Raw genomic sequence first — 12,866 nt, 5'->3', positions numbered from 1 at the left:
AGCTGCACTTTACCACCAGTTTCCGCCCCAGCCACTTAACATGTCTCAGCAATGGTGGCAAAGTCTGGTATCGCAACGTAACCAGCGCAAAGTTGAGGGCTGGGAGGTGGTGGTGAAGTCCAAGGCCAAAAGCCAGTGAGTGAAGCCACAGAAGATGGGTGTGGACTGAGGCTTTGATCGCAGGGGAAAAGGCCTGAAACTGGGAAACAGCAGGGCCTGAAGCTGGGAAACATAGAAACATAGAAAATAGGAGAAAGTGTAGGCCATTCGGCCCTTCGGGCCTGTTCCACCATTCAAAATGATTATGGCTGATCATCTAACTCAGTACCCTGTTCCCGCTTTTTCCCCAAATCCCTTGATCCCTTTAGCATTAAGAAATATATCTATCTCCTTCTTGAATACATCTAATGACTTGGCCTCCACTGCCTTCTGTGGTAGAGAATTCCACAGGTTCACCACCCTCTGAGTGAAGAAATTTCTCCTCATCACGGTTCTAAATGGCATACCATGTATCCTGAGACTGTGACCCCTGGTTCTGGACTCCCCAGCCATTGGGAACATCCTCCCTGCATCTAGTCTGTCTAGTCCTGTTAGAATTTTGTATGTTTCGATGAGATCACCTCTCATTCTTCTGAACTCCAGTGAATATAGGCCTAGTCGACCCAATCTCTCCTCATACGTCAGTCCTGCCATCCCAGGAATCAGTCTGGTAAACCTTCGTTGCACTTCCTCCATGGCAAGGACATCCTTCCTCAGATAAGGAGACCAAAACTGCACACAATACTCCAGATGTGGTCTCACCAAGGCCCTGTATAACTGCAGTAAGACATCCCTGCTCCTGTATGCAAATCCTCTTGCAATGAAGGCCAACATACCATTCGCCTTCCTAATTGCTTGCTGCACCTGAATGCTCGCTTTCAGCGACTGGTGTACAAGGACACCCAGGTCTCGTTGCACCTCCCCTTTTCCCAATCTATCACCAATCAGATAATAATCTGCCTTTCTGTTTTTACAACCAAAGTGGATAACCTCACATTTATCCACATTATTCTGCATCTGCCAAGTTCTTGCCCACTCACCCAACTTGTCTAAATCACATTGGAGCCTCTTTGCATCCTCCTCACAGCTCACATTCCACCCCAGCTTTGTGTCGTCTGCAAACTTGGAAATGTTACATTCCGTTCTCTCATCCAAATCATTGATATATATTGTGAATAGCTGAGCCCAAGCACTGATCCCTGCGGTACCCCACTAGTCACTGCCTGCCACCCGGAAAAAGACCCATTTATTCCTACACTCTGTTTCCCGTCTGTCAACCAATTCTCAATCCATGCCAATATATTCCCCCCAATCCCATGTGCTTTAATTTTGCACACTAATCTCTTGTGTGGGACCTTATCAAAAGCCTTCTGAAAATCCAAATACACCACATCCACTGGTTCTCCCCTATCTATTCTACTAGTTACAGCATCAAAAAATTCCAGCAGATTTGTTAAGCATGATTTCCCTTTCATAAACCCATGCTGACTTTGTCCAATCCCGTTAATGCCCTCTAAGTATTCTGTTATCACATCTTTTATAATAGACTCTAGCATTTTCCCCACGACTGATGTTAGGCTAACTGATCTGTAATTCCCTGTTTTTTCTCTCCCTCCTTTTTTAAATAGTGGGGTTACATTTGCCACCCTCCAATCAGTAGGAACTGTTCCAGAGTCTATAGAATTTTGGAAGATGATCTCCAATGCATCCAGTATTTCCAGGGCCACTTCCTTTAGTACTCTGGGATTTAGATTATCAGGCCCTGGGGATTTGTCAGCCTTTAGTCCCATTAATTTCCCTAGCACTATTTTCTTACTATTACTGGTTTCCTTCAGTTCCTCCCTCTCACGAGACCCTTGGTTCCCTAACATTTCTGGCAGGTTATTTGTGTCCTCCTTTGTGAAGACAGAACCAAAGTATGTGTTTAATTGTTCTGCCAGTTCTTTGTTCCCCATTATAATTTCCCCCATTTCTGACTGTAAGGGACCTACATTTGTCTTCACTAATCTTTCTCTCTTGACATATTTATAGAAGCTTTTACAGTCAGTTTTTATGTTGCCTGCTAGTTTACTCTCATTCTTTATTTTTCCCCTCTTAATCAATCTCTTTATCCTCTTATGCTGAATTCTGAACTGCTCCCAATCCTCAGGCTTGCCACTTTTTCTGGCAATTTTGTATGTCTCCTCTTTGGATCCAATACTATCCCTAATTTCTTTTGTAAGCCATGGTTGAGCCACCTTTCCTATTTTATTTTTGCGCCAGACAGGAATGAATAATTGTTGTAATTCCTGCACGCATTCTTTAAATATTAGCCATTGCCTATCCACCGTCATCCCTTTTAGTAAAGTTCCCCAATCTATCATAGCCAACTCGCACCTCATACTTTCATAATTTCCTTTATTTAGATTCAGGACCCTAGTTTCGGATTTAACTACTTCACTCTCCATCTTAATGAGGAATTCTATCATGTTATGGTCACTGCTCCCTCAGGGACCCCGCACAACAAGATTGTTAATTAATCCTTTCTCATTGCACAATACCCAGTCTAGGATCACCTGTTCTCTAGTTGGTTCCTCAACGTATTGGTCTAGAAAACCATCACGTACACACTCCAGGAATTCCTCCCCCACTGTATTATTACTAATTTGGTTTGACTAAGCTATATGTAGATTAAAGTCACCCATGATTATAGTTGTACCCTTCTTGCATGCATCTCTATTTCCTGTTTAATGCCCTCCCTTACATCTCCATTACTGTTTGGGGGCCTATAGACAACCCCCACCAACGTTTTCTGCCCCTTGGTGTTTCTTAGCTCCATCCATACAGATTCCACATCGTGATTTTCCGAGCCAATATCCTTCCTCACTATTGCATTGGTTTCCTCCTTTACTAACAACGCTACCCCACCTCCTTTCCCTTTCTGCCTGTCCTTCCTAAATATTGAATACCCCTTGATGTTCAGTTCACATCCTTGGTCACCCTGCAGCCATGTCTCCGTAATGGCAACTATATCAAAACCGTTAATACATCTATGTTATTGTGACTGCTCCGCGCATTAAAAAACAATGCCTTTAGACTTGTCTTTTTAAGATTGCTAGTCATCTTAGTTTTATTTTGCACTATGGCCCTATTTGTTTTTCGCCCTTGTTTTCTCTGCCTTCCACTATTGCTTCTTCCCTTTCTGTCTTTTGTTTCTATTCTTGTTTCCCCCTCCTCTGTCTCCCTGCTCAGGTTCCCATGCCCCTGCCATTCTAGTTTAAACCTTCCCCAACAGCACTAGCAAACACCCCCGTGAGGACATCGGCCCCAGTCCTGCTCAGGTGTAACTCGTCCCGCTTGTACTGGTCCCACCTTCTCCAGAACCGGTTTCAATGTCCCAGGAATCTAAATCCCTCCCTCCTACACCATCCCTGCAGCCATGCATTTATCTGGTCTATTCTCCTGTTCCTGTACTCACTAGCACGTGGCACTGATAGTAATCCTGAGATCACTACTTTTGAGGTCCTGCTTTTTAATTTATCGCCTAACTCCTTAAATTCACCTTGCAGGACCTCATCCCTTTTTTTACCTACGTCATTGGTACCGATATGGACCAGGACTACTGGCTGTTCACCCTCCCCCTCCAGAATGCCCTGTAGCCGCTCCGTGACATCCCTGACCCTAGCACCAGGGAGGCAACCTACCATTCTGGAGTCATGTTTGCGGCCGCAGAAACGCCTATCTGTTCCCCTTATAATTGAATCCCCGATCAATATACCCCAATATGGGTCTGGATAGAGGATTATGAAACTTTCATAGCAGTTGCTTCCCTTTTTTTATGATTGTTCATTTTTCTGACTGAACAAATCAGAAATTACACTGCAGAAATGTTTGTGGGATCTGAATGGGGCCTGATTACATGGTTCCTAGTTCTAGAATTTGATTGATAAATGAGTTAGGCAGAAAGAGCAGCAATCCCTGAGATCAGATTGATTTAATGGACACTACAGCCATACATCACTACAATCATTCATTTTACATTATTATAGACATAACAGGGGTTAAATTGGATAACCCCCAAAACCAGGCATGGGGGTCGCAATGCATGATTAACCCGCACCCGGTCTTGAGATGCAGGCAGCACATAACATTCATGCTGCCTGGTCATTTACCTGATATCTGCGAGCAGCCAGGCCTAGCTGTGCTGTTGAGTGGCTGCTCACCAGCAGGGCGGCCCCAATATTGCACAAGTGGCTAGCATCACTTAAAGGCAACCTGCGCCTCTTATTTGCAAAATCTAAGACACGGGTCTGCACAGAGTCTGAACAGAGATCAGACATCGCACACATAAAACACAGGTGCAGGTTCTGTCCCTATGTTTACAAACTGTTGAGTTTATGTTAAAACATTGAATAAAGCTTGCACACTACTAAATCCCATATCCCTTAATAGCTTTGGTTAACAAAAATCTATCAATCTCAGATTTAAAATTAACAATTGAGCTTGCATCAACTGCTGGTTGCAGAAGAGAGTTCCAAACTTCGACCACCCTTTGCATGTAGAAGTGTTTCCTAACTTCACTCCTGCAAGTCCTGGCTCTAAATTTTAGACTATGTCCACTAGTCCTAGTATTCAAGTATAGGAGACCTCCAAAAACAGGTACAAATGCAACAGCAGCCAGAAGCAATAATCCAGCAACGAGCCTGTAAATCCTGCATGGTCCCTTTAAATAGCGTTGGTGTGGGCGGGGGGGGGGGGGGGGGGGGAGGTGGGCTTCTCCAGGCCATCTACGACATGTTCAGCTGTTCGTGGTTAAGACAGTGCATTGAATGCCAAAATGGTATCTATCCCTTTAATTCAGCATTGCACACTGATCTAACGCATATTATTCTTACCGGCATTTGTTACCTGCGAATGTGCAAATGCTTTTATCAAGGTGGCATCCGGCACACGTCACGCTAGAAGCGTGCATGAGCATTCCAGACGACATTATGGGACCTTAGAAGGCCACGTAGCACCTACAAAATGGGCGCTACGGGGCCTAACTTATAGTCCATTGAGAATAAAGAATAGCGAGACACACTGGAGCGTTGAGCAATGGAAGTGATGCATACAACTGCAATGAAATAAACTGGGTCCTTCATGCTAGGTTAGTAAACCACTACCATATTTCATTTTCAATCTGACCAAATGAAAGCAAAGCAGTAATCCTGAATTTACTGATCAAATGAAGTACCGCATCTCCACTCTTATTTTGAGACTAAGAAATATAACAGATAATTTTTTCCCCAAATATAATAAGAAAGCATATTCTCACTTTTGGGTCTTCTTGTCCCACACACGTCTCCAGATTTATATTCTATCTCACACACACACACAAATTCTGTTAGTTTTTGTTTTTAACTGCTTCATCATATTGTTAAACTTGTTGACAGATGAATGTTACCAGGACGCTGGCAATGACAGTCTTCACCTAGCTGATAGCAGCAGATTGAGATCAGCCTCCCCCATAACGGTGCAACCAAGGTTAGAAATGCAGTTGTTCGCAACTTGCTGCAAGCTTATGGCCCCACATTCCATAGTGCAGCATGTCAAAGCAGCAGCGTACTGTGCCCCCACTCTCTAAATAAAAGAGCGACTAATCTAAATGAATCTCCTCAATAGCACTCAATATGTACCTGTGTGGCTTCGAATGTGCACACGTAAGGTGCCATTGCTGGCAAATTTCTGGCCACAATATGGACAAATCTTCTCCTTCTCTCCAGTATGCGTCTGAAAGACAAAAGGTAAACAGCACTCAGTTCAAAGGGCATTCTACGAAAAAGCTGAAGCACTTGTTGAAAGCACATAACTCTGAAAGCTGGCTTGCTATTGTGCATTTTTATATTTAATTTGCCTGCAGCATTTACATCATTTTCTCCTTAATTGTTGACTGTCCTTTGTAGTCTGTAGCATGTACTTGAAACAACACTGAATATGAACTAATGCTGGGAGACAGGAAGTGATTCAGCCTTCTCCTGAAGTCCCCACCATTACAGATGCCAGTCTTCAGCCAGAGAGTCTGGCAGCACCCAGAAATTCTATAGAGTTAAAAGAGTTGTGATGCTGGAAATAGGGTTGCAATTTCTATTTTGGTCATAAATATTATGGGCAAAGGATTTGTAACTATAATGTAATTTCATCCTGAATCTATTAAAACTGTGTGCACATGGTATAACAGAATGTGCTGGGGAATTACTACATCACAGAATTACATAAAACGTACAGCACAGAAATAGGCCATTTGGCCCAACAGGTCCATGCTGGTGTTTATGCTGTACATGAGCCTCTTCCTCCTCCCCTACCAACATATCCTTCTATTCCTTTCTCCCTCATGTGTTTATCTAGCTTCCCCTTAAATGCATCTATGCTAGTTGCCTCAACTACTCCTTGTGGTAGCGAGTTCCACGTTCTAACCATTCTCGGGGTAAAGAAGTTTCTCCTGAATTCCCTATTGCATTTATTAGTGACTATCTTATATTTATGGCCTATAGTTCTGGTCTCCCTCGCAAGTGGAAACATCTTCTCTATGTCTACCCTATCAAATCCTTTCATAATCTTAAAGACCTCAATCAGGTCCCCCCTAAGTCTTCTCTTTTCTAGAGAAAAAAGCCCCAGACTGCTCAATCTTTCCTGATAGGTATAACCTCACAGTTCTGGTATCATCCTAGTAAATCTTTTTTGCACCTTCTCCAGTGCCTCTATTTCCTTTATATAATGTGGAGACCAGAACTGTTCACAGTACCCCAAGCATGGGCTAACCAAAGTTCTATACAAGTTTAAAATAACTTATTTGTTTTTCAATTCTATCCCTCTAGAAATGAACCCCAGTGCTTGGTTTGCTTTTCTTATGGCCTTATTAACCTGTGTCGCTACTTTTAGTGATTCGTGTATCTGTTCCCCCAGATCCCTCTGCTCCTCTACCCCATTTAGACTCTTATTATCCAAACAGTATGTGGCCCCTTAATTCTTCCTACTAAAATGTAATACCTCGCATTTATCTATATTGAAATGCATTTGCCAATTACACGTCCATTCTGCGAGTTTATTAATGTCTTCCTGTATTTTGTCGCAGTCCTCCTCGATATTAACTATACTCCCCAATTTGGTGTTGTCCGCAAATTTTGAAATTGTACTTCCGATTCCAAAGCCCAATCGTTTATGCGGTTCAGAGAGCGCTTAGTTGAGATTTGTGTTGTATCAACAATATTTCTGGTGTGATATAGACGATGCTATAGCAATAAGTGCAATATCTGAGATTTTAGGCCCACTTTTAACCCTGCCCACCTGGGACGGGCAGGCAGTTAAAATGGTAGGTGTTTAATGCTGAGTTTCTAATGTGTTTTCGCCCACAGCCATTTTAACTGCTGGGTTTCTGGCAGCGTTATGACCGCCCGCCACAGACCTCATCAATATATAAATGTCGGAGTCTGGTGATGTAATTCGGACCCCAACACGATCTCATCTGCCAATCGCGGCAATCATATCCAGTGCTAGAGCCGCCAGTGATCATGGCCAGAAGAGGCTATGATAATTTGATATTTTTATATTTTTGAAGGTTTCATTGTGGGCTAGGAAGAGCAGGCATGTTTCTCCGGACCCCACAAGGAAACCTTGGACCTCCCCTGCCTTGGGTTTCCATCCCCCTCGCCTGACTGCCTCCGGACCCCCCCTCCCCCAATCCTCACCATTTACGTCAGTGCTGGGAACCATTCCCTCGGCGGAGGCCTCCTGATGCCTGATATCCAGCTCCTGCTGGCGAGCCTCCTCGTTGTTCAACTGGGTATCGGACAGGAGTTTGCCTTGGATCATTTAAATGAGGTCTGGGAGTTAAAATGGCCCAGGCCTCAAACTGAAGCAGTCATGGACGCTCCCCGCCTGCCCCAGCCCCCACACACCGTACTCACTCCCCTAGTTAAAATCGGGGCTTATAACTCTGACAGGCACCATGCAGCAGCGTGTCACAATGATGTACATGGTATATCAGGGTGTTGCAGAGAGCTATTCAGGGCCAAAAATCCTTGGCCTCCCTCCGCTGCCACGTATGGCAGAGCAAGAATCCAGCAAAACATCTGGGATGAGGATGTTGTAATCTATTTTAAATCTCTCTGATAGATACCCGTATCAGCATGAGGGAAGGCGGTTGCATGTGCGGCAAGTTCTTTTTTTCAGTTTTGCTGGTCGACCCCCTTTATAAAAGGGCTGATTTTCCACAATACTGCCAGCAAGTCTTCTGAGGGTAACCAACACCCAGGCCTGGACACTCCTGTGCGCCACACTTGTGCCCCTCCAAGGATATGGGCAATGGTTTCCTTCATGCATCCAAATGACTGGATACTCAGGAGGTGGAAGCAGCAGGAATTCCGCTGGGGTAGGCTTTTTTTTTCATTCGTTCATGGGATGTGGGCGTCGCTGGCGAGGCCGGCATTTATTGCCCATCCCTAATTGCCCTTGAGAAGGTGGTGATGAGCTGCCTTCTTGAACCGCTGCAGTCCGTGTGGTGACGGTTCTCCCACAGTGCTGTTAGGGAGGGAGTTCCAGGATTTTGACCCAGTGACGATGAAGGAACAGCGATATATTTCCAAGTCAGGATGGTGTGTGACTTGGAGGGGAACGTGCAGGTGGTGTTGTTCCCATGTGCCTGCTGCTCTTGTCCTTCTAGGTGGTAGAGGTCGCGGGTTTGGGAGATGCTGTCGAAGAAGCCTTGGCGAGTTGCTGCAGTGCATCCTGTGGATGGTACACACTGCAGCCACAGTGCGCCGGTGGTGAAGGGAATGAATGTTTAGGGTGGTGGAAGGGGTGCTAATCAAGCGGGCTGCTTTGTCCTGGATGGTGTCGAGCTTCTTGAATGTTGTTGGAGCTGCACTCATCCAGGCAAGTGGAGGGTATTCCATCACACTCCTGACTATCCCTCCAGCCCTGCTGCCTTGTCATGTGACGGGCCTTCTATGGGGAAGATGGTACTTTCGTCCAGCCCAGGCCCCAGCAGGAATTGCCATTGGAACTTCTTCTGGGTGGAGATCTGTGGGGGTGGGGGGGGGATTTTAACCACCAATAACGGGTGGGGTGGAGTCGGGTGGTAGGTGAGGATTGTATTTTTTTCAATCGCGACCATAAACCAGCTCCAACACGCCCACTTCCGGCTTTAAAATGGACATGTTTGGAAGTGTGCGCAGAACCGAATTGCCCAGGTCATGTCTCCAATTAGAGCCAGCGGGGGCAGGTCGTTAGCGCGGCAATTAAGGTCATTGAGAGAGCTGAGGTAAGTTTTTTTTTTAAATTGAGTCTGACCCAACTTCAAATTTAACGTCTCCAGCACGGGTTTTCTGGGATTTCTGAATCTCGCCTCCGTTTCACTGGTGAGATTCACATGACAAGGCTGGAGGGATGGCCTACCCCAGCGGAATTCCTGTCGCTTCCATCTCCTGAGTATCCAGTCATTTGGATGCATGAAGGAAACCATTGCCCATATCCTTGGAGGGGCACAAGTGTGGCGCATAGCTGCAGTTAATTTGGGTTTTTAAACCTGTGACTGTCCCATCTGAATAAAAGGTCAGTTATTGCAGTTGGTCTCTCAGTTTTCTCAGGCAAACGTTTGGCAGAGAATTCTTGTGTTGAAACAGCTTTTGCAAAAATTTGGAGCCTTTCAAACTGACAAGATCAGGTTGAGGGAGTGCAATGGATGTATTTGAGGGGACATCTGAGGAGGAGGAAAATGACCATTCTTAGCAGCCATGTCGTGCTGTGTTGGGATCTGCTGGTGCACAAGATAGAGGTGCACAATACAGACCTGGAGAACAGCAGAGAGGAGGGTAACAGAGGGGCGGAGGTCATAGGAGGCACTACTCACGTGAGAAGGTCTACGGGCAGAGGCTGAGCATCCTGGACCTCTCTGATAAGCAGTGCCTATGCAGGCTCAGATTGAGTCGGCAGGTGCTTGCAGACATCTGAAGCCTCCTTGAAATAGAGCTGCACCCTGCTGGATCCGGTGGCCACTCATTGCCCGTCGCAGTAAAAGTCACCACTGCCCCCAATTTCTTTGTCTCTGGCTCCTTCCACTGCGCCACCAGTGATATCTCCAGAGTGTGTCAGTCGGCTGCACACAATTGTATAAGGCAGGTAACGAAAGGGTTGTTCGCCAGGGCGTCTGATTACGTGAACTTCCCCCATGACGACAATAGCCAGAATGAGCGGGCAGTCGGCTTTGCCTCTCTGGCTGGTTTCCCACAGGTGCAGGGTGCAATCGATTGCACACACTTGGCAATCCAAGGACCATCGTATGAACCAGGAGTCTTCATCAACCGAAAGGGGTTTCACTCCACCAATACACAGCTATTGTGCGACCACAAGAAGAGATTTATGCAGGTGTGCGACAGATTCCCTGGCAGCTATCATGATGCGTTCATTCTGTGCTGGTCCAACATCCCAGACCTTTTCCAAACAGGAGACAGACTTAAGGGCTGGCTCATTGGAGACAAAGGATATCCCCTGCAAACTTCGTTCATGACATCTGTGAGGAACCCCAACAATGAGATGCAAGAGCGCTGCAACCAGAGCCACATGACCACCAGGTGTGTCATCAAGCAAGCCATCGGCAAGTTGAAAATGCGCTTCAGGTGCCTGGATGGGTCTGGAGGCGCCCTTCAGTACTTGCCAGTGAAGGTCTCCAGAATCATCGTCCTGCACAACATAGGGCAGCAGAGAGGTTTAGAGATGGAGGAGGGCGAAGGCGCTCGTCAATCGTCCTCTGATGGCGACAACACTGAAGAAGGGGAAGAGGAGGAGGAGAATGGGGAGGAGGGAAAGGAATATGAAGATGGGGCACCCATCGCCAGACCAGCTGCGCACATTGCTGCCAGGGGTGCCCTCATCTCTCACAGGTTCTCTTAGTAACAGTGGCAAAAAGGAGACACTGAAATTTTCAGGCCGGCTGGCAGAACAACCACCACCACTAGCACCACCCCCCCTCAACCCCCCCGCCCCACTTTACACAAAACAGTTCTTCAACCACACATACACCCACTGCACATCCGCCCAATGGGCCCCGTCATGTATTGGCATTCACCATGAAGAAAATGAAAGGATGATGTCACACTCGGGATGCAGTAATGGCCTAGACGTGGAAGTGGTGCTAATCAATAAATTTTATGTGCCAATATTAAAAAAAGGAAACTTCACACCATAACGTTTCTTCAAACACCCATGTGCATACCCTTGATGAACTACAATTTCTTGAACTCATGCTTCCCACCGCTTCTATGTGGTGAATCCCCTGTGGCTTCAGCAGAGATAGAGGCAGGCTGCTCAGCTTCCTGCCCTGATTGCTGAGATGCTTTTGGCCCTGTGAGGGCCCTGCCAAAGACTGCTGCACCAGCATCTGTGCAGGGGCAGAGTCGGCCATCGGAAGAGGAGGCATCATGGTGGGTACTGGTGGGAGGGGGAGGGGTAATAAGTGAGACTTGGGAGCGTTTTGAGTGGAGTTCCCACTTCCAGGTCCCCTTTCGCCACCATCCCTCTCCCGGGCCAGCGTCACATCACTCCCACCACTCTGCTGAACAGAAGCTTGATGCACTTCTGTGACGCGTTGTAAGGCCACAGATAAGGTATCTATCATCCTGTTGAAGGCGGCAGACATCTCCTACACGGCCACTGTCATTGCCCGCATAGACTCATTTGAAAGCTGTGCTTGAAGCTCCGCGGAGGTGGCTACTCTCTCCATGGCAGACATCCTCGCTATTACCTGGGACAACAATCTCTTTGTGTTGGAGTTGGACTCCTCCATCCTCTCTGCTGTTGTGGAGAGCATGCATGGCACATTTTCCAGTACCTTGCAAAGTTGCAGCTGTACTTCAATCATTCTCATTCTCAATGATGGCATCCCGGGAATCAGCATCTGTGTCCAGATGAACAGAGCTTGGAGAGGAGTGTGCCTTCCGAAATGGACTCTCCACAGCTGCCCCTGACACCAGTGTCTGCTCGTGCCCACTTGTGAGTTGTGAATCACCAGGTGATAATCCAACTAAATGGCTAACAGGAACCACCGAAGTGCAAGTGTCTGTGCTGCTGTATGGCTGTATGTCCTGTGACAGTGCACCCTCAGAAGGAATCTGGTCCTCTGAGGAATCGATGTCATGCATCTCCGTACATTCTTCTTGTACGCGTGAAGGCCCTGGAAGACAAAATAAAGTGACATGAATTAGTCATGGCAAAGTAACAATCTTGGCAATCACCATACTCAGGTTTCTCAAAGTTCAGTCATTGATGAAATAAAGTCATCATGTATGTGTGAAAGATGTTTAAGTTCTGTCACCAGGCATCTGTGGGTTCCAAGTCTCTCCGTCTCTGATTGAGAGGGGTGCAGATGTGCCAATTATCTCCATGGCATCCTCCCCTGCATCTATCAGCTGCACTATTTGTGAAAGGCCACCTCCAGTCCTCGCCCACTGCCTTGCATTTTGCGCTCTCTTCTCCTACAAGGGGCAAAAGAACAGGCCTGTGAGTGACTGAAGGTCACGTATTCACCCAATGGATGCAGTGCATTGGGTGAAGGTGTCTATGAGATGCATTGCATAAGGATTGGGGTGAGTGGCAGTGATGCATGGATACATGGGGAGGTGAGGAAGTGCATAGAAAGTGTAGAATGGGTGCTGGTGTAACTTAAGTAGGTGTGAGGAGTCATGTGGTGGAATAGGCTTGTCAAGACAGAGTGAGAGGAGTACAGCACAGGATGTGGGTGAATCAGCGACTGTACTCACTTTTCCTGACCTGGCTAGGTCATTAAACCGCTTCCTGCCCTGCAGTCAAGAACT

General features: G+C 46.5%; 1 protein-coding gene across 7 annotated transcripts in view; it reads right to left on the bottom strand.

The window, feature by feature from the left end:
* prdm5 (PR domain containing 5) overlaps positions 1–12,866 on the bottom strand; it is a 327,858-nt gene that overhangs the window by 117,517 nt on the left and 197,475 nt on the right. For all 7 annotated transcript variants that reach the window (XM_067990858.1, XM_067990832.1, XM_067990838.1 and 4 more), the window contains one exon: positions 5,697–5,790. In XM_067990858.1, coding sequence (XP_067846959.1) covers positions 5,697–5,790 — 94 coding nt within the window. The remainder of the gene's footprint in view (positions 1–5,696; positions 5,791–12,866) is intronic.

The sequence above is a fragment of the Heptranchias perlo genome, chromosome 1 (assembly GCF_035084215.1).
Source record: "Heptranchias perlo isolate sHepPer1 chromosome 1, sHepPer1.hap1, whole genome shotgun sequence".
NCBI lineage: Eukaryota > Metazoa > Chordata > Chondrichthyes > Hexanchiformes > Hexanchidae > Heptranchias > Heptranchias perlo.
Note: the sequence above shows the minus strand (reverse complement) of the source record. Positions and strands in the feature narration are given on the sequence as shown.